The sequence below is a fragment of the Mus musculus genome, chromosome 18, assembly GCF_000001635.26.
Source record: "Mus musculus strain C57BL/6J chromosome 18, GRCm38.p6 C57BL/6J".
Lineage (NCBI taxonomy): Eukaryota > Metazoa > Chordata > Mammalia > Rodentia > Muridae > Mus > Mus musculus.
Window position 1 is genome coordinate 61,518,203 of NC_000084.6, and position 21,704 is coordinate 61,539,906.

Here is a 21,704-nt window from a genome sequence, read left to right on the forward strand (position 1 = left end):
CAGTGGTCTGTTTCTATTTTCCAGCCATTTCATGACGTTGCTGAGTGGGTAACAGAATGCTGTAGGGTCCAGGTTCTTAAATATCTTTTTTCTTTAAGATTTATTTATTTATGTTATTTATATGAGTACACTATAGTTGTCTTCAGACACACCAGTAGAGGGCATCAGATCCCATTACAGATGGTTGTGAGCCACCATGTTGTTGCTGGGATTTGAACTCAGGGTCTCTGGAAGAGCAGTCAGTGTTCTTAACCCATCAATTCTCTAGCCCTGGGGGTCCAGGTTCTTAAACTGTAGGTCATAACCCCAGGTGGGGCTGGCTGCAGACCTAAATGTGGGGTCTGGGAAAGTTTGGCAAGAGTAAAAAATTTCCAAACCCAGGGTAACCGGAGATCAATTCTAAAGCAAACTGAATATGAACCTGTGGTGTTTCTGTCCACGCCCACCTGTGCGGGCTCACGGAACTTCCTCTGCTGCCTTGGTTTTGCTGCCTTGGTTTTGAACACACGCAACATCTGCACTTTGTTCTGCAGGCGACCTCATGCTACACAACCCCAGTGAACACTGCCTGCAATACCTCTCAGACCTGAGACCCCCGGATGATATGAAAGGAGTCACAGCATCTTCTCCGTATATACAAAGTTTTCTGCTCTTACAGAAACAGACTGGTTTAGTTGTGGAAAGCGAGACGTTTAATATTTCTCTACTGTCACTCCATATGTAGCAAGTTAGTGTATCTTTGGATCACTTTGTGATAGAATGCCCGATTTTAGTATTTTCTGCTTGAGAGGGTTGGAGAAATGGCTTAGTGGTTCATAGAAATAATTTGCCATTCTGTCAGAGGACCTGTGCTTAGGTCCCAGCAACCATACTAGGTGGCTCACAACCACCTGTAACTCCAGCTCCAGAGACTCCAATGCTCTCTTCTGTCCTCTAGAGATACATTAACACATATGACACACAGACACACACACATAAATAAATAAAAATAAAATTTACTGCTTGACTGGAGTTTCAGTTTTTTAAACGTGGTCAAATTTTGGCTTGGAATTAAGACAGTACTTTCCTTAATTTTTTTTTTTAAGTAAAAAGACGCCCTACACTTCTGTCATTGTACTACAGATTCAGACCAAGTGGAATTCTCAACATTAATAATGGTCAAATCAAAATATTGATCAACTCAGAAAAAAAGAAAAAAACCTGAGGATGTTTTATGTTGTAAAGTATCTGATATTCAGCCAAGACTTAATTCTTTAGGTTAAAAATAAACACATATATCTCACTAGTATGGAAATTTGTTTTCATAATTGTTATTATTATTGTATTTGAGACAGTGTCTCACTACTTGCTTTGTAGACCAAACCGGCCTTTGCCTCCTGAATACTGAAATTAAACTTATGTGATACAAATCCCTGCTGCCTTCAACTTTAATAAGTGGCAAAACTATGAATATAGGAGACATGTCTTAAAATTATTTGTGATTATCAGTAAATGCTCAGGGTTTTCTGTTTTTGTTTTTTGCTTTTTTGTTTTTGCTATTGTTTTGAGACAGTTTCTCTGGATAGCGCTAGCTGTTCTGGAAGACCAGGGCTGTAGATCAAGCTGACCTCAAACTCAGAGGTCTGCCTGCCTTTGCCTCCTGAGTGCTGGGATTAAAGATGTGCGCCATCACTAACTGGCATATATATATATATATATATATATATTAGATAGCAATATACTCCACCCCTGAGTTGTGTAAAATTTTCTTAGGTAAAAAGAAGTTGTGAGTGGAGCCGGATCCTTGTGTAGAATCATAAAACAGGCTGATAACCTATGTGAGCAGTTTGAGTGTAGTTTAAGAAGCCCTGTATAGACAGCAGGCCAATAACCTATACAGACCAGTTGAAATTACCTGTGCAAACTGCCTGAGACCAGCACCGCTTCCGGTGTTGGATTTTTCAAGATTGGGGATATTTGTATATATATATAATAAAATCTCTTGGGGCTGGGGTCCAAGATAACATATGAATATTAGGTATATATATATATATATATATATATATATATATATATATATATATATATATATATATATATATCCAACACAGTTCTTGCCCAATTCTGCCCTTTTTTATGTTTCTGTCCTATTTCTGGTGCACCTGTCTTTTAATTGTGATCCACCATACAATGTTAGGTGTGAAATTTTCTACCTGTGGTAGCATGTCAGCTCTCAAATTTTTCTGGATTTTGAAGCATCCATCTTAATAATTGCCTTGCAGCAGGCAGTGGTGGCACATGCCTTTAATCCCAGCACTTGAGAGGCAGAGACAGGCAGATCTCCAAATTCAAGGACAGCTTTGTCTACAGAGTGAGTTCTAGGACAGCCAGAACTACACAGAGAACCCTGTCTCAAAAAAAAAACAAAACAAGCCGGGCGTGGTGGCACATGCCTTTAATCCCAGCACTTGGGAGGCAGAGGCAGGCAAATTTCTGAGTTCGAGGCCAGCCTGGTCTACAGAGTGAGTTCCAGGACAGGCAGGACTATACAGAGAAACCCTGTCTCGAAAAAACAAAAACAAAAAAACAACAAAACAAAACAAAACAAAAAAACAACAACAAAAAACAAAACCAAACAAACAAAAACAAAAGACATGGGGCTGGAGAGATGGCTCAGTAGTTAAGAGCATCAACTGCTCTTCCAGTGGTCCTGAGTTGAATTCCCAGCAACCACGTGGTGGCTCACAACCAACTGTAATGGGATCTGATGCCCTCTTCTGGTGTGTCTGAAGACAGCTACAGTGTACTCGTATACATAAAATAAATGAATCTTTTAAAACAAAACAAAACAAAAAAAACATTACTTTGTTCCTGTTGTAGTTTCCATTCATTTCCCTTAATCAGCAGGTTGAACATCCTCACACATTAATGGGATATTAGAAATCTCCATGCAACTTCTATTTAAAATACTGTTTTCATCATTTTTTTGTCCTACAGTTAAATTGTATCAAACACCTTTTATAAAAGAAAACAGTGTCTGTTCTGAGCATGTGAGACCTTTTCTTGCTGCCTCCATCCACAGCCTTCTACACAACCCCTGACCAGTGCCATCAGAAGCCCTCTAGCATGGTTTCAAGTGTCCAGGGGAGCTTCAGGGGGTGTATGCTAATACTATGCCATTTTACACAAGGGGTCTGCTTGAGCACCGGTGAGGGGAAACCTGCCCTTGTAGATACCAAGGGATGACTATGTTAAAGTAAAGCCAAATAAACATCAAAGACTAGGTGTGGGTGGGGGGGTGGGGTGTCTTTTTGAGGAAGGTAGCCAGCCCCAGAAAGCCCAGGGGAGGGGTGACTCCCAAGCTTGTGGATGACAATAGCAAGGCCCAGAGTCAGGTAACCCTGGCCTGAGAACAGCCACAGACCCTGGTGTGTCTAGGAACAAAGTGAGCCAGGCACACAGGGGTGGAAACACATGGGATACTAAAGCCAAGTTGCTGGGGCATCAGCGTAAGTGGTGTGCAGCCAGGAGCTCAGTTTGGAATCCAGTGGTGGCAGGAAGCGGAGGGAGTGGTTTGAGCTGGGGTCTCATGTCAGCTTAATTTCAAGAGCAGGTACCGTAAAGCTAGAACAAGTGGAGAAGATGAAACAGACCCGGAACCATTTCCTAAAGTGTTCTGTGTCTTCTAATAGGAATCCGGTTACTTACAGGGAGAAGGTGGGACGAGTAAATGAACTGGGGTAGCACCATAGGGGTAAGAGACAAAGAAGACTGCTGCATTAAAAACAAGGTTTGAGATCATTCTGACGCTTGGTACCACGGTCAGTTTTCTATAAACCTAACAGTGCTCTAAAAAAAATAATAAAATCTACTAATTAGAAATAAAAAATAGAAGCTGGAGAGATGGCTCAGCAGTTAAGAGCACTTACTACTCTTCAGGAGAACTGGGTTCAAATCCCAACACCCAGGTGAAAGCTCACAACCATCTGTAACTCTAGTTCCAGGAGATTCAGTGATTCAATGCCCCTTTCTGGGCATGTGCTGCAGGCCCGAGGCACTCACATGGTCCAGTGACATGCATGCAGGCAAAACATTCATACATATAAAAGACAAAATTAAATCAGTACCGTGTGGAGACTAAACTGGGAAGAACTGTGGTTTCAGCATCTCCTCCCAGGTACATGTGCTAAAAGCTTCGCCTCGAGGAAGCCGTGAGTGGGGCCACAGGGATCAGACACTAGATGAGTGCCCTGCGTCCTCTGACATGCCCAGACTTCCCCTCGCTGATTTTCCCTGGAGCTCGGGAGCCAGTTCTGCGGTAAGCACAGGCTGTGTGGACAGAGCCGAGGGCAAGCAAGCCAAGCAGCCCGTGAACACCTGGGTCTTTTGCTTACCAATCAGGTGCGCTTGCTCCTCTTCCCTGCAGGCTGTCTCCTGCAGCCCTCGAAGGAACCTGCTGCTCACTTGGATGATGTCATCGATGTTGGAGAACAGGATGTCCAGATCGCCTGGTGGCAGCTGGAAACAACAAAAATGAAGAGACTGGGGGCCTGGTAGGGGACTCTCGGGAACAGACCTGGCCACTCACGCTATCTGGGGCCATATCGCTCTTGGGGAAGACTGGCTGCCCAATGCAATATTGTGGAAGATTTGAGAATATTAAGAGACATCAAGTTCGGCGTGTCCAGCATGGAAGGAATGCTTAAGACTGGGGATGGGGGCTAGTTTGGGGCAAGGGGTCAGTGTTATGATTTGAATATGATGTTTCCCATAGGCTCGTATGTTTAAATATTGCTTCCCCAGCTGGTAGCATTATTTGGAAAGGCTACGGGACCTTTAGGAGGTAAGCCTTGCTGGGAGTAGACTAATGGAGGTGGACCTGAAGGCTTTTCAGCCGGCTCCAACTCCTTCCTTGTCTGTCCAATAGCTTGTTTGATTCAGCACTTGCTGCCCTTGCAGAAGACCTAGCTTCCCAGCACCCACCACAGTAGCGCACAACCATCTGTAACTCTGGCTCCTGGGAATCTCACATCCTCCCTGGCTTCCTCGGGCGCACACACAGTTATCTAAGCATATGCCATCAAACACTCATACACATAAAAATAAATCTTCAAGAGGCTGGAGAGATGGCTCAGTGGTTAAGAGCACTGACTGCTCTTCCAAAGGATCTAGGTTCAATTCCCAGGATCCACAAGGCAGCTCACAACTCTGTAACTCTAGGTCCAGGGGATCCAACATCCTCACATAGATATACATGCAGGCAAAACACCAATGCATTAAGATAGATAGATAGATAGATAGATAGATAGATAGATAGATAGATTTTTAATTAAAAATAAATAAATATATCTTCAAAAACTAACCTTGCAAAATTGAGTTACAAAAGAAGACAACAATGATATTTTCATAATACTTTAAGTAAGTTTTATGTCGGGCTAAATTCATAGCTATCCTCAGCCTCTATGGCTAAGAGGCTGCAAGTTGGACACACCCAAGTCATTCAAGGCCTTGCTGAAAGCTACATGGCCAGTCAATAAAGACTGGCAGCTTATATCTATGATGAGAGGTCTTAGAGGCAGCCCACTCCTGCTGCTATGAAGACAGGTTGTAGGGGCACATGAGTACCTGTTGTAGGTGGCTTCTGATGTCAGAGGCACAGAGTCGGAGCATGTGTAAGTAGGAGACTTCTGTGTCAATGAGCTCTCTGATGGCCAGCCTCTGATGGAGCAGCGATCTGTCCTCAGAGCCCTGATCTTCCTGCTCAGGACTCTCTGACTTGGAAGAGGCCTCATCTGCTCCAAAGTCAGCCATGTCCACAGGTTCTGGAAAAAAAAAAAAATCTCAATCCAATTGTAAGGTAGACCTCTCATTCCATCTCCTGGGAAATGTTGTCCCTAACTTGAAGCCTACTTATCAAGTGGCCTAAAACATCATCAGCTACAGAGTCAACTGTTTATTAAACAGTCAGTGAACCGTTGGCTTTTGCGGGTGGTGTCTGAACAATGCAAGAGGTCAAACAACAGCTCAAATTGTTGCTGACATTGGAAATTCATTTCCAAAGGGTTGCCTCTGCCTTGAGGCGCTGGTTGGCTGGCGCCACTACAACGATAAAGATGTAGACATGCGCCATGGAGAGAGGCAGGACGGGAGATGTGATTGGCAGAGGCAGGTGAGAGAGAGTGCTGAGGCCGACACGCTGCCATTGCCCAGTAGGGTTGGCAGGATGGTATACAACAGCCTGGTGCTGAAGCAGATACAGACTTAGTCCCCGGACCCGGACCCGCTTTCCTGCCGTAGGATTCTTCTAGCTTTGGGCCATGTCGGAGGCCCAGAATGAGGAAAAGTTCACTTTCTGGATCAGATCCCCTCGAAGGACCACCAAGGTCCTCGATACCATAGGAGGCCAGGTTGGTGTAGGCGGTCCCTGCTGCTGCTGCCCTGGGCAGGATGAAGCCTTGTGATTCATGTGGACATATGCGTGCATCTCTGCCACTGCCTGGTGCCTTGGTAATGTCTTCAGGCTTTGCTGCCTGGGAGATGGTTTGGAGGGGGATCCTGATGTGAGTGGCATGTGTAGCCACCTGAGGGCATGTTTGAGGCCCATGGTCTCTGCAGCCATTGGGGGCCATGAGTGGGTTGGTGGTCCTATGGCCAAGGGTCGTGTTGATGCCTGTGGCCTGTGTTACCACCGAAGTCCGTGCGGATGTTCATTGTCTGAGCAGACACCTGAAGCCACGATAATGTCAGTGCGTCCCTGCCCCTTTCCAGCCACCACAAGGCTTTCCTAAGTTGATAGCTTCTCGAGAGAATGCAGGTGGAGAGCAAGGAAAGAATCCTCCTCCCTTGGGGACAGAGGGCGGCCACCAGGAATGTGAGCATGCTCCAATGAGTATACCGACAACACAAAACGGACTTGGTTTTTTCTTTTTTTCTTTTCTTTTTTTTTTTTTTTTTTTTTGGTGAGGGAGGAGGGTGTTGTGGACATAGGAAAAACTGGGAGGTAAGCATGATTGGGGTACATGATGTGAGATTCCCAAATAATCAATAAAAAATAATTTAAAAAAAAGAAATGTATTTCCCAGGACTCAATGTACTTTCCTAAAATCGCTTTTTTTTTTTTTCAAAAGTTTGAACCAGAGTGATTCAGGCATTCAGTCATTCGTTTTAAAAATACTTTATGCTGGGGGGCTGGAGATATGGCTCAGCAGTTAAGAGCACTGGCTGCTCTTCCAGAAGTCCTAAGTTTGACTCCCAGCAACCACATGGAACCTCACAGCCATCTGTAATGTGGTCTGATGTCCTTTTCTGGTGCATCTGAACACAGCGACCACATACATACATACATACATACATACATACATACATACATACAAACATCTTTTTTTAAAATATTTTATGCTCTTGAGAACATATTAAATATTGTTCTTTATTAAATCTCATATTAAAATATGTTCTTGAGGTCATGCCCATGTAGATATATACATGTATTCTGATCACACTTCCTCCCCATAAAAGGCAGTCCTTCCCTTTTATGCCGACCCCATTGCACCTATATGAAACCTAAGTCCACACGTGAGTGACGACCTGTGATCGTGTCTTCCTGTAACATACTTACCATGATAGTCCCTGGTACATCTGTTTTCCTATAGATGACACAGCTCCATTCTTCCTCATGGCTAAAAAGAAATCCATCCTACCGTATATATCAAAGCCTGGCCACTCCCTGGCTGGAGGCAACCCAGGTTGTTTCCATAGCTTAAGTATTCGGAAAAGTGCTCTGATGTGCATGTAGCTCTGGAGGTGCTGACTTGAAGTTTTGTTGGTGAATACCCAGGGGCACCACAGTCGTTGACCCAGATTTCTTCACTGGGCTCAGCTAAGTCCTCTTTCCTTTTCTCCCCCACGGTTCCTGGCTCTGGGCCTCAATCATGACCTAGAGCCTATGACCAAGTGACTTTTCTTTCTTCTTTTTCTCCTTTTGTTTTTTTTTTTGAGACAGGGTCTCTCTGTACAGCTCTGGCTGTCCTAGAACTCACCATATAGACCAGGCTGGCCTCGAACTCAGAGATCCACTGCCTCTGCCTCCTGAGTGCTGGAATCAAATGTAAGCACCACCATGCCCAGCTTTGCCAGGTGATTTTTCTAAGGTTCCAGGACCATCTTTCTGAACTGAGACCTCCCTCCAACCCTGCCATCCATTCACATTTATCCTGGATGTGCTTCCAGTTTAAAGTCCCTGAAACAAGCTGCGGTCATGGCGTTCATCCCCTGCTGCCCACAGAATCATAGTTCTTTCCTGCTCAGCCTCACTGCCCCCAGCCAGAAGCCAGCCAGAGAGAAGGTGGTGCCTCTCTCTCTGCCCTGTGCTGCTTCTGCACTTGCTGCACCTCTCCCCGGCTCCATCTGTAGCATTCTTCTTCCCTAAGCCCATTCCTGGTCCTCACCCTTCTCAACGCTGAAACTCCCATGTACTCTCTACTCGTTGTGTCTAGATGTTAAAACTGTATAAATAGGCCATGGTATGGACAAGACGACCTGAACAAAAGGAAAATCTTTCTATGAAACACTCAGAGAAGCCAGAACGGATGTAACTTTAACTCCAGAGCAGGGCTTACAAAAGCCTAAGAGAAATCTCCAGGGAACTAAATCAGAGCGGGGGTGAGTGGGCTGGTGCCACTGTGCCCTCAGTAGAGGGAGCAAGGAAATGATTGCGGCCAATCTCAGCCAACTGGGAACTTGCCAGGAAATACTCTCCATTCATGAAATGGTGAGTCAGAGGAAAGGATCAGCCCACCAGGGAAATAAATCAAGAAAGATATTGGAGAGCAGTGATTAACAGGCTGAAGAGGAACCGATGGGATCCTGGCGCTGTTGGGGGGTGGAGGAGGTAGGGGAGGGGACACTAGAGCTGACAGCTGGCCTCATGCTAAAGGAGAACAATTAGGACTAGAGAATGTCAGAAGATTAGAGAATACCTTGAGAACAGATTTTTTTTTTTTTTTTTTTTTTTTTGGTTTTTCGATACAGGGTTTCTCTGTGTAGCCCTGGCTGTCCTGGAACTCATTTTATAGACCAGGCTGGCCTCAAACTCAGAAATCCACCTGCCTCTGCCTCCCAAGTGCGCCACCACTGCCTGATTTGTTGAATTAGTATAGAATCTGGTATTTAATTGGGAACATTTACACAGACAACTCTTAGAAAACTAAGAAACCAGTCAATCAAACAAATATATATATATATACATATTTATACACATACATACATATATATGTGTATATATATGTGTGTGTGTATATACGTGTGTGTGTGTGTGTGTGTGTGTGTGTATAAAACAAGTTTTGTGCAGAAGAGATAAAGGAATCTTGACCCATTGCTGGAGGAATAAATATTGTGCAGACAGGGCTGGTACCTGAACAGACAGGCCTCCTGGGGTTCCCCATTCGGTGTATTCATAGTGGCTCATGCTGCTTTCTTTCCAGGCCTATCTCTATGTATCTGTCAAAGTCAGACAGTTTCCCAGCCCCGGGCCTCCAAATCAGGTTAGAATTATGACCTGTGGTGCTCTTCTCCCGTTCATATACTGGCGATTTCAGAAAATTCAAATACCAAACCTTCCAAGGGGAAAGCATGAGAGTTGTCAGGCCTGGGGACAAATGTTTTTTAACCCACTGAGCCAGCCTGTCAGCTCAAGTGACATTTTTATAACTGTGAAGCAACTGAAAATTAACTGGAAAAAATGAGATTTTTTCCAATTTTATTTAAATTAGTAATAATAAATAACAACAACAACAATAATAATGTATGGGCTGGATCTGTAGCTCAAATTCATATGCAGTGGGCCAGTGAGGTGGCTCAGTGGGTAAAGGTACTTGTCACCAAGTCTAAGGACAGGAATTCCATTCCTAGGACACACATGATAAAAGAAGGGAGCCAACACTTAGAAAGTGTCCTCTAACCTACACATGCACACAATAAATAAATAAATAAGTAAGTAAATAAATAAATAAGTAAATAAATAAAATTTCTAAATTACACAGAGAAGCTACATTGGCCCTTGATGCAATTTCATGCACGGTCAGTTGCAAAACTACATATGACTCAATTACTCATCTGCTGACCTTGATAGAGTCAAGGTTTAGAACATTCCATTACAAGTACCCTTCATCTGCCTCTCCCCTATGGCTCCAACTCCTCCTGGGTACAGTACTCTGGCAAATAAGTCTTCAGTTTCTTTCAAATGAGGCATGTACGTATCACCTTCCTAGGCAGCTAGGCATCTGACCCAGAGGAAGTAAATGTAGGTCCATACAAAATTCTATATGTGACTACTCACAGAAGACAATCAGAGTGCCCTTTAACAGCTGAATGATTGAGCAGACTGAACAATCAGAAATGAACACAAAATATTGACACACAGCACTGGCTTGGTTGGGCTCTCAAGAAATGACTGTTAAAAACAACCTAGAAAGTTACTGTCCTCAGTAATTCCACCAAATGACATATGAAATTACAGAGACAGAGGACGGATCAGTGGCTGTCTGCCTAGGGACAGGGCTAGAAGGCAAGTGAATGGGACTACATTATAGAAATGAACATGAAGGAGCATTTTGCGGTGGTGGGAACGTCTATACGTGTATGCATAAGTGGAGGTTACGCAACCCATCATGTGATAAAATGCTGTGAAATAACTGCATACATGTAGTATGCTAGTGTCCATTTCCTGACTTGGGTTTTGTACAGCAAGATACTGCCACTAGACAAGCAGAGGGAGGGAGGCCAAGGTGGCTCAGTGGATAAAAGAGCATGCCAGCAAGCCTTGATGACCCGAGTTCAATTCCCAAGACCTGCAAGGTGGAAAGGGAGAGCTGACTTCTGAAAGCTGTCTTCTGATCTTCACACCTGCACCATGGCATGTAGACACCTACACACATATATGTGAAACAAATAAACACATGTAAATGAAAAAATTAAGAAGGGGACTGGAGAGATGGCTCAGTGATTATGTGAGACCCCGATTTAGAGCATTTCTCCCTGGAAGGTAAAGCCCCTGGATGTTCCCCAAGCTTGTTTTCCCTGATCTCTAAAAATACAGCCAGAAAGAAGCTCTTTGTTCTCTATAGCCAGCAAAAAGCCTTTTTGTTTCTATACTATAAAACCAGAGATGCCTGCCTTCCTGTGCCGAGGACATGGAGATAAAAATTCAGAAAGAACTCACTCCCCACTCCTGCCTTGTAAATGAAACCAAGGACACCCGGAAGAGAAGAACTCTCCTCCCAACTCCTCCCAACTCTTCCCAACTCCTCCCAACTCCTCCCAATTCCTCAGCTAGCTGTTAAAAGCCCCCTACTGTCACCGCTCAGGGTCCAACGCCCCTGTGCTGCATGGCAGAAAGAGTTCGTCCTAGAAACCTCTTGCAGTTTGCATCAGGTGTGGTTTTCTCTCAAGTCATTGGGGTGCTGGCCAGCTCATCCCGGGACTTGAGCAGAGGCCCAGCTTCGGGGATCTTACAGTTAAGAGCACTGACTGCTCTTCCAGAGGTCCTGAATTCAATTCCCAGCAACCACATGATGGCTCACAACCATCTGTAATGGGACCCGATGCCCTTTTCTGGTGTGTCTGAAGACAGCATATTCACATACATAAAATAAATAAATTTTAAAAGAAAAGATGGTTCACGGAGGGCTATCCAAGGTGAAGGTCAGGAGCTGTGATAGTAAAAGACCCTACTGAGGAACACCTATAAAAACAACAGTGGCCAGGAGGGGACCCTGGCTGAAGGGCATGGTTGATGAGACCTCTGTAGCAGTCAGAAGAAAAATTCCTATACAAAGAGCTTGCAGCGCTCAAGCTCAGAGGGGTCTGAGATTGAAATTTGTGTCTGAATCACCTTGTAAGCCTGCCCCTACTTGATTACCAAGTGTATTTGTGTGTGTATATCTTACATATACAGGCACACTCAGGTAGAGAGGTCAGAGGTCAACTTCAGGTGTCAGTCCTGGCCTTCCATTTTGTTTGAGGTATGGTCTCTTTGTTGTTTGATGCTGGGCCTTGTACAGCAGGCTAGCTGACCCTTGAGCGCCCAGAGATGCTCCTGTCTTCTACCTACTGGTATTACGAATGAGTGCCATTCTAGCTTTCTGAATGGGTTCTGGAGATCAAACTCAGGCCATGAGGTTTTCGAAGCCAGTGACTTTACCTGCTGGGCCATCTCTCAAGTTCCACTACTAACCATACTCTTAAGATTCATGCTCAGTGCCCAGCAATTGAGGGCCAACAGCCCTACAGGTCCTTTGTGCCTACATTATACATACCTTCGAGCTTAGTCTTTTCATGGGATTCCTGAGTGTGCAGACTTTCTTGTGCCTTCTCCTGGGCTCTTTTTCTTCTATTTGTTTGTTTTTGTCTTATTCTAATGTCTTTTTTTCCTATTATATTTTATTTTATTCCAGAATATTTTATTAGCATCCCTTTGAAGCCTGTTTGTTTTCTAATGAGAGACAAGAAGTGGGTGGATCCGGATGGGAAGGGATGTGGGGAAGAACTGGGAGGAGTAGACACAGGGGAAACTGTAATCAAGATACATCATGTGAGGGAAAAAATCTATTTTCAATAAGAGGAAAAATATTCACGCTCAGAAACAATATAAAACAGACATACTATCTGATGGCTCTGCTCTGTCTAAAAATAATTGTAAAAACGATGATGAAGGATCAGAGCCCAGGCCTGGAGCCAAGAAAACCTGATTTCACGTCGTATTCATAGGCTTTAGAGTCAGGGTCTCGTGTTGCCCAGGCTAGCTCCAGCTCTCACATGGCCACACTTAGCTTTGATTCTTCTGTCTCTGCCTCCAGAGTATGAGGCCAGCTGCTGGTTTGAAATTCTGATTCAGCGATCAATTTACCAACCTTCCTTGCATGTTTATCCAACCATCCTTATACGATTTGATAAGAGAATGTCTAACAGACTGCCCAGAACATAAGCTCTCAGCTGGTTTTTAATATCTTTTGTTATTGTTATTGTTGTTGTTGTTGTTGTTGTTGTTAAACTGGAAAGCTAGTGTGATGGTTTGTATATACTTGCCCCCGGGGAGTGGCACTATTAGAAGTTGTGGCCCTGTTGGAGGAGGTGTGTCCTTGGAGTAGATGTGTCACTGTGGGTGTGGACTGTAAGACCCTCATCCTAGTTGCCTGGAAGTCAGGACTCGGCTAGCAGCCTTCAGATGAGGATGTAGAACTCTCAGCTCCTCCTGCACCATGCCTGACTGGATGCTGCCATGTTCCCACCTTGATAATAATGGACTGCACCTCCGAATCTGTATGCCAGCCCCAATAGCATGTTGTCCTTTATAAGAGTTGCCTTGGTCGTGGTGTCTATTCACAGCAATAAAACCCTGACTAAGACAGCTAGTATTATCATTGACCAGGTAGGTGGAAAGTTATCTATGAATACTTGCTGACTGATTTTGTTACAATCAATCAAATTCAAGTAAATGGAGACATAAAAGAGTTCATGATGACTGAAGTGCTAATCGTCATCATTGACAATAAGAACTATGAGCCATCACCCAAAATTGCTGCTATTGCCTCAAAAATAGAACTGAGAGATTGGGAGGGAGAGTGGGACCTGAGGATGTAACTCAATCCAGTCATAATGGAGACTGATTCCGTTCCGGTTTTATTTTCACAAGAGCTAATACATTTTTCTTCTCTACCTCCACCTTGGCTTATGGACTCTGAATTGGATTTCTGCCACTTGATTAAGACAGATGGTTTTTTAGTCCTTGGAAGGAAACAGGTCACTGGGAGTCAGCACAGGCAAAAAAAAAAAAAAAAAAAAAAAAAAAGCAGGTCATGCCAGACTATCCTCATTCTCTGGCAGTCAACTGCGTCAGTAGCTCAAAGGAATGCTGTAGCCTACATAACCCAGCAATCTGGCCCAGCAAGGTCTTGTGATTCTCTCAGGACATCCTTACAAACAAGAAAGAAAGATGTGGTTATGAGCTGGGGAAAACAGCATTGGGAGGCCATCATGTGCACTAAAATTGGAAAAAAAAAATTGCCAGGCAAGATGCACCCACCGGGATAATGGTGTCATGACTGTTAGTGAATAGCCATCTGATTTCAGAGCGCATTTGAGGCCTGCTGCGTTGGAACTAATGTCTGTCACTGTCATCCTGGTTAAAAGCCCGTGCACACGCGAGCGCGTGGCTAGGAAGGTCATAAGCTCTAGTGGGGAACCTACAAAAAGCATTTGTTTTGTTAAATGGACACCTTGTCAAACTGCCTCCTAAATATTTATGTTCACCCCCATGCATTAATGTTGCTCCCAAGCTCAGCAAGAGAAGTTTCTACAGCGGGCCAAAGTGGCTAAGTGACTGTTGAGCCCTAAAATGGGTCATCTATATCACACTCTTGTTTTATCTTCTTTCCAGGGATCAGGAAACATGGCAGAGGAAGGGGTGGAAAGAGTGTAAGAGCTGGAGGAGGGGGAGAAATGCTTTGAGATGTTTCTTCTGGACCTGATATGCCTATTGCATTCACAGACCCACAGCAGCTGTGGATTCCCTGCGGAAGATCAAGATAGCCCACATTCCAACGTGGGCAGGGGAGGGGCTCATGAGGCCCCGCCCTCCGCTGAAGAATTATTGACAGTTGTTATCCGGAGAGGGGTGGGTTTTTTCCCCAGGGGTGTGGCTAATGGGTGGTTGCACATGCTCCCGTGGATGTTTCCACACCCATACACATGCAGACAGAACTAACTGAATATCATGGACTATGAAAAAATAGGTAGACATGAAGGTAGAAAAGGAATGTGGGGGTCTAAAGAGAGTGGAAGGGGGAGTTAGGTGTGTGTATGATCAAGATACATTGTATACACATGTGAAATTGTGAAAGATTTTTAAAATCTGTTTGTTTGTTTGTTTGTTTGTTTCTCAATACAGGCTCTCAGTGTGTAGTGTTGGATGTCCTGGAATTCTCTCTGTAGACCAGGCTGTCCTGGAATTCAGAGATTCACCTATCTGCCTCTGCCTACTGAATGCTGGGGTTAAAGGTATGTGTCACCACCTGAGTTCTGTTCATTTACCAATATCCACTAATCGCTCCAGTGTTTCCTATCTGAAAGACCACCTAAGTTCTCACTCTACCTTCTTCCTGAAAGAGTATGACAGATTCCTGACTGGAATCATGGCAGCAGCATGCCATGATCTTTAAAACATGAAAACTTGGACTCATCTTTGAGAGACATCTTTCATAGGGGGCTGGAGAGATGGATAAGTGGTTAAGAACACTGGCTGCTCTTCCAGTGAACTCAGGTTTGATTCCCAGAACCACAGGGCAGCTCACAACTCCAGTCCCAGGGGATCGATAATCTCTTCTTGACTCCTTGGGTACTAAGCACACACGTGGTGCACAGGCATACACACAGGCAAAAATTCATACAAATAAAACTAAATAAATAAAAATTTTAAAAATAGATACATCTTGGGATTGGAAAGATGGCTCAGCAGATAAGAGCACTAACTGCTCTTCCAGAGGTCCTGAGTTCAATTCCCAGCAACCACATGGTGGCTTACAACCATCTGTAATGAGATCTGGCACCCTCTTCTGGTATGGTGTGCAAGCATATATGCAGGCAGAGCACTGTGTACATATAAATAAATAAATCTTTAAAAAAAAAAAAAAGGTACCAAAGTCACTTTCCTGAAGAAGAAGAAAAAAAAAGACTCCTTTGAGTTAAGAAGAGAGTGATACAGAAGTGAAAAAGAGCAAAGATCCCCCCTCTCTCTCTCCCTCTCTCTCCCTCTCTCTTCCCCTCTCTTCTCCTCCCCTCTCTTCTCTTCCCCTCTCTTCTCTTCCCCTCCCTTCCCCTTCCCCTTCCCCTTCCCCTTCCCCTTCCCCTTCCCCTTCCCCTTCCCCTTCCCCTTCCCCTTCCCCTTCCCCTTCCCCTTCCCCTTCCCCTTCTCTTCTCTTCTCTTCTCTTCTCTTTCTTCCCCTTCCCCTTCCCCTTCCCCTTCCCCTTCCCCTTCCCCTTCCCCTTCCCCTTCCCCTTCCCCTTCCCCTTCCCCTTCCCCTTCCCCTTCCCCTTCTCTTCTCTTCTCTTCTCTTCTCTTCTCTTCTCTTCTCTTCGTAAATACATGGTCAGACAGGTGGTATGTGTCTTAACCCAAATTAAACAGCTATTTACCCTTAGCCAGACTTCCCTGGCTCTCCCTGGAAGGTTGAAAGGGGTAGAGAAAGGAGCCCATACAGACTTTTTTTTAAAGCAGGTCTTTTTATAGAGCAGTGGGTCTGCCCAGTCTGTGTCTTCACAACTGCAGACCCACAGATTTAAAGTTCTTCAGCCTGTCAATAAACAAGCACCAGGCTGTGGACTGTCAAGCTTGGTAAATGCCAAGCTGCTTTGATGACAACGCTCGGACACACCCCCTCTCCATAGTTAAATAAAAAGCCATTGATTTGAGCTGGAGCAGAATCAACCGAAGCACTGTTTGCTGCAGTAATCTGCTGATCCGAGAGAGAGGCGAGCCAGCTGTTGGCGAATCCTGTGCCCTGGCAGAAATTCAATGAGGCCATGTGGCTGGGCAAGAACGGTGCTGCCAGGTCCCAGTTCATGTCCTCTCCCCTCGGGCGAGTGACACCAAGGGACCACCTTTATTAGAGTAGCTGGTAGTTTCCACATTTAGTTTTGACTTTGGGTCATACAGTGAACTGAGGGGCTGGAGAGAGGGCTCAGTGATTACGAATGCCCGCTGCTCTTCAGGAGGACCTGAGTTCAGTTCCCCCTCGCCAATGGCACTCAGCTCACAACCACGTGTAACTCCAGCTCCCTGGGGATTGGGTGGCATCTGACCTCAGGGAGTCCCTGCTCTCACAAGCACATACCTACAGACAGGCACACTCGTACACATAATCAAAATAAATACAAGTATCTTAAAAACCGTGAATGAAGTACTTCGCTTCACCCTTACTGAACGTATGTTACGGTATCTTTGACTTTATTATACTTTCATGTGTACACTTTCGTCTTTGGGGTGGTGTATGTGTGTGTGTGGAGACCAGAGATCCCGTAGGATGGCTCCCTCAGCCTCTCTCCACCTTACTTACTTACTTACTTTTTTTTTTTTTTTTAACTTGGCAATCTCTCACTGAGCCTGCAGCTCACCTATCTGGTTTAAGGTGGTTGGCCAGCAAGTCTCGGGGATACCTTTATCTCTGCTTGCCCCCACTCCATGGACTGGAGTTACAGACTCCCCGGCAAGAACGGCCTTTTTAAGTGGGTGCTGAAGATCCAATTTCCTGTCCTCACGCCTGCAAGGCTTTGCCCGTTTCGCGATCTCCCTAGTCCCACTCACATACACACTTTTTAAAGTTTTCATTTTAGGTCACTTTGGACACAGCCTAATTCCTTCCAGGTCGTTCCTAACTGGCACAGCCGTGTTTGATCTGATTATCGGCATCAGCCCTTCTGTTGAGCATCTACTGCGTGCCAGGTACCAAGCTTTACACTCAAAACAAACTGGAGGGCAATGTACTGAGCCTGGAAAAGGGCAAATTGGACGTCCCAGATCGTCAGGAGGCTGCCTACTTCGCAGCTGGCTGGCTGGCGCTCCACCCCACCCCTCCACTTCCCTCGCAAGGAACAAACTGTTCTCACTGTTCTCGGAGACTCTGAGAGATTCTGCCTGGGTGGGCAGTGGACAGCTCTTTTGCTGGACCACTGACCTCCAGAGGACCAAGAACCAGCACCTGCCCTAGGGGTGCGCTTCTCCACTTCCAACTTGCCAACACGCAGAAGCCACAGCTCTGCTTTGTGGACCCAGTTCTGATACCACTTTTCTACCGGGCCAATTCTCCCTTCAGTCCGTCTTAAATTTCTGATCCTTTCTTCCCAGGCCTTGCCGGTCTACTCAGTTTCTTAGCCAGGACTCTTTTCTGTCCTTTGAATCTTTCCTTTGTTTTAATGAATGGTTTCTTATTAAAGCCGCCTCACATCCGAACCAGGCAGAGAGATAAAAAACAGAACAGTTTACCTTGCTCTAGCCCAACTTACTTTCCAGGACCTTTCTCCCACCCAGAAAGGAAATCAGGGGAGCCACCTGAATCTGGTGGCTCGAGCGCCTAATAGGCTGGAGACCCAGCACCGTGGGGCCTGGGATCCGGCCACACCCTGCCTCTCTGCCTGACCCCAACAAGAACAACCTCGCGCACCTCATCTGTCCAGCAGCTGTTTCCCCGCAGCCCTCCTGGCGGCATCCTGTCGCCGTCGCCGGGCTGGACTCACCGCGCACGCGCCGGATGCCCTCCGGAGTCACTTGCACCCGCTGGGCTCCAGCTGCCCGGCTCTGGGAAGCTCCACTGTCTGCTGTGCACGCGCAGAGCGCGCCCTCGCCTTTGTCAGTTGCCACTCTAAGGCCAGGTTGTTTTCCGCGCGCGCTCCCTGAGTCATCCAGCAGCCGAGGGCGTTCCCAGACCGCGCCTCCGCTGGTCCCGGGGCGGGCAGCACCTCACCTGTCAACTCACCTGCGGGACTTCACCCCAATACCAGGGCGACAGATCCCCTCGTGGGCCTTCCTGCTGACAATGGGTTTCTTCTGTGCTGCGAGCAGAATCACTGAACTGGAGAGCTGTGTCTTAACTTACTTTCTATTGCTGCGATTAGCACATGACCAGAAGCAATTTAGGGAGAGGACCACGGTGGATGTCAAAATCACAGCCCATTCTCAAAGGAAGTGAAAACAGAAACTCATGCCGGGAAGGAAGCTGGAGGCAGGAACTGAGGCAGGGACCGTACAGGAATGTTGTTTACTGGCTTTCTCCCCTACGGTTTCGTTTGTTCAGCCTTCTTTCTTCTACAAACCAGGGGTTTCAGGTGTGTCACCGTCCACAGTGAGCTGGGCCCTTCCACAGTGATCATTAATCAAGAAAATGCCCTCCACAGACTTGCCTAGAGGCCAATCTGATACAGGCATTTTCTCAATAGACCTTAGCTTGTGTCAAGTCAACCAAAACCTAACCAGCTGAGACTTAAACCTGTGGAGCACTCACTACCGGTTCTTGCTCCAAGGCTCTCTCTGCGCGTGCAATCTTAGACAAAGCTGCCAGTAGTTTCTTCTGGGATGTGAAAATGCTGATGTTTTATTTCGTATTATTACAGTAATCGAGGGTCACCTCTGGGTACTGAAAACTCAGATGTTAATTCCACAGGTAGGTTCTCGGTTAGCCATAGCCTCCTGTCTTGGGCACTGAACTCACAGTTGGAAGAGCAAAACACGGTGAAGCCCAGTGTTTCTTATCAAAGTAATCTTTTTTTTTTTTTAAAGATTTATTTATTTATTATATGTAAGTACACTGTAGCTGTCTTCAGACACACCAGAAGAGGGAGTCAGATCTCTTTACAGATGGTTGTGAGCCACCATGTGGTTGCTGGGATTTGAACTCTGGACCTTCGGAAGAGCAGTCGGGTGCTCTTACACACTGAGCCACCTCACCAGCCCCCCTTATCAAAGTAATCTAAGCTTGTAGATACGGCCCTTCCCAGCTCTACCCTAGAATTTATCTAAAGACAGGATCTCACTATGTAGCAATGGCTAACCTGCACCTCACTATATAGTCTAGGCTGGTGTCAGACACAGAAATCTACCTGCCTCTTCCCTCCCAAGTGCTGAGATTTAAAGTGTGCACACTTTAAATCTCCAGATTTTTGTATTTGTTTTTTAATAGTAATTTCTTGAACTTAAAAAGAAATAAGCATCCCCTTGCCTCTAGTGACGGTGACCCAGAGATACAAAGGATTCCCCTTTCCTTCTTTCTTCAGTAGTAATCAATCTTTAAAATTTACCTACTTAAAAAATGCATTTGTCCCACGGAGTGGTAGGACATGCCTTTGATCCCAGCACTCTTGAGAGGTAGAGGCGGGCAGATCTCTGTAAGTTTAAAGTCAGCCTGGTCTACAAAACGAGTTCCAGGTCAGCCTGGGCTACACAGTGAATTTCTGTCTCAAACAAACAAGCAAACAAAAATACATTTGTTTCATTTAAAATTCAAAAGCGTATTCTTGGGATTCTTTTTCACTGATCTTTGGATTTCTTCAGTACCTGGCATACTGCCAAAAAGACACTGTTAGTGTTAAGTGGGTGGATAAGAGAGTACAAATTAAGAATTGTGAAATGCCAGCACTCAGGAGGCAGAGGCAGGTAGATTTCTAAGTTTGAGGCCAGCCTGGTCTACAAAGTGAGTTCCAGGACAGCCAGGGCTATACAGAGAAACCCTGTCTCAAAAAAACCAAAAAAAAAAAAAACAAAAAACAAAACAACAACAACAACAACAACAAAAGAATTGTGAAATGGCTCAGCAGTTAAGAGCACTGACTGCTCTTCCGGTGTATCTGAAGAGAGCAATGGAGTATTCATACACATAAAATAAATAAATAAATAAATAAATAAATAAATAAATAAATAAATAAATCTCTTTTTTTGTTTTGTTTTGTTTTTTTGTTTTTCGAGACAGGGTTTCTTTGTATAGCTCTGGCTGTCCTGGAACTCACTTTGTAGACCAGGCTGGCCTCAAACTTAGAAATCCGCCTGCCTCTGCCTCCCGAGAATAAATAAATCTTTAAAAAAAAAAGAATTGTGAGCCGGGCTGTGGTGGCGCATGCCTTTAATCCCAGCATTTGGGAGGCAGAGGCAGGCAGATTTCTGAGTTTGAGGCCAGCCTGGTCTACAGAGTGAGTTCCAGGACAGCCAGGACTATACAGAGAAACCCTGTCTCGAAAAAAAAAGTTGTGAAAGTCAGAGAGAGAGAGACAGAGACAGAGACAGAGAGAGAGAGAGGAAGAGTGAGGGCTGATTTGAAATGGGATAGCAGGTATTTTGAGAATCAAAAGACAGCTACCGTTTTCTCTGCCATTTCTCCTTTTTCCTGAGGCATACAAGAAAGACTTAAGGGGAACTCAGAGAGAACTCCCAAACCAGTTACGAAATTGACCATGGTATTCTTTAGAGACACGTACTATAAGCTGCAAGATGTAACTCCCTGGGGTTAAATATGTCTAGAAATGACAGACTAACAAGGCTGCTAGGGTCTTCAGCAGTAACAAAACTGGTACTGGTTAACTGAAGCACAAACAGAGTGCATTGGAAGGTCCTTGGGGGGCTCACTGAATCGACAGAGATGTAGACGAGAAGGCCCAGCTGTTAAAAGTGCATGCTCCCCTTCCAAAGGGCCCGAATTTAATTTCTAGTACCCACAATGGACCGCTTACAACATTCTGTAACTCCAGCTCCAGGTGGATCTACTGCCTTCTTCTGGTGGCCTCTACCTGTATCTGCACATGCATGGCACACAGGCATACAGGCAAGTGTGTGTGTGTGTGTGTGTGTGTGTGTGTGTGTGTGTGTGTGTGTGTGTGTGTGTGTTGATAAATCTTAAATAAAATCCTAATAAATCTTAAATAAAAGGGACAAAAGGAAAGGGTCAAGAACCAAGTTAGAAACGTGGGCAGTCACCCATGGAGGCTAGATGAGTGATTTTCAACCTGTGGGTGGCAAACCCTTTGCGGGGAGGGGGGGTCATGTAGCAGATATCCTGTATATCAGATATTTGCATTACGATTCATAACAGTACCAAAATTACAGTTGTGAAGTAGCAATGACATAGTCTTATGGTTGAAGGTCACCACAACATAAGGAACTGTATTAAATGGTTGTAGCATTAGGTAGGTTGAGA

At 45.2% G+C, this 21,704-nt stretch overlaps 1 protein-coding gene across 5 annotated transcripts in view; it reads right to left on the reverse strand.

Moving 5' to 3' along the window:
- Arhgef37 (Rho guanine nucleotide exchange factor (GEF) 37) overlaps positions 1–18,726 on the reverse strand; it is a 45,272-nt gene extending 26,546 nt beyond the window's left edge. The window contains exons 1-3 of one of the 5 annotated variants that reach the window (XM_006526028.4): positions 18,501–18,726; positions 5,605–5,801; positions 4,374–4,497 (exon numbers count right to left, since the gene is read on the reverse strand). In XM_006526028.4, the coding sequence (XP_006526091.1) occupies positions 4,374–4,497; positions 5,605–5,790 (310 nt within the window). In that variant the 5' untranslated portion in view covers positions 5,791–5,801; positions 18,501–18,726. Of the gene's footprint in view, positions 1–4,373; positions 4,498–5,604; positions 5,802–18,188; positions 18,474–18,500 lie in introns of those variants that run through there. The other 4 variants (XM_006526027.4, XM_030250512.1, NM_177828.4 and 1 more) reach the window with 4 other exon arrangements.
- Positions 18,727–21,704: the final 2,978 nt, after the last annotated feature.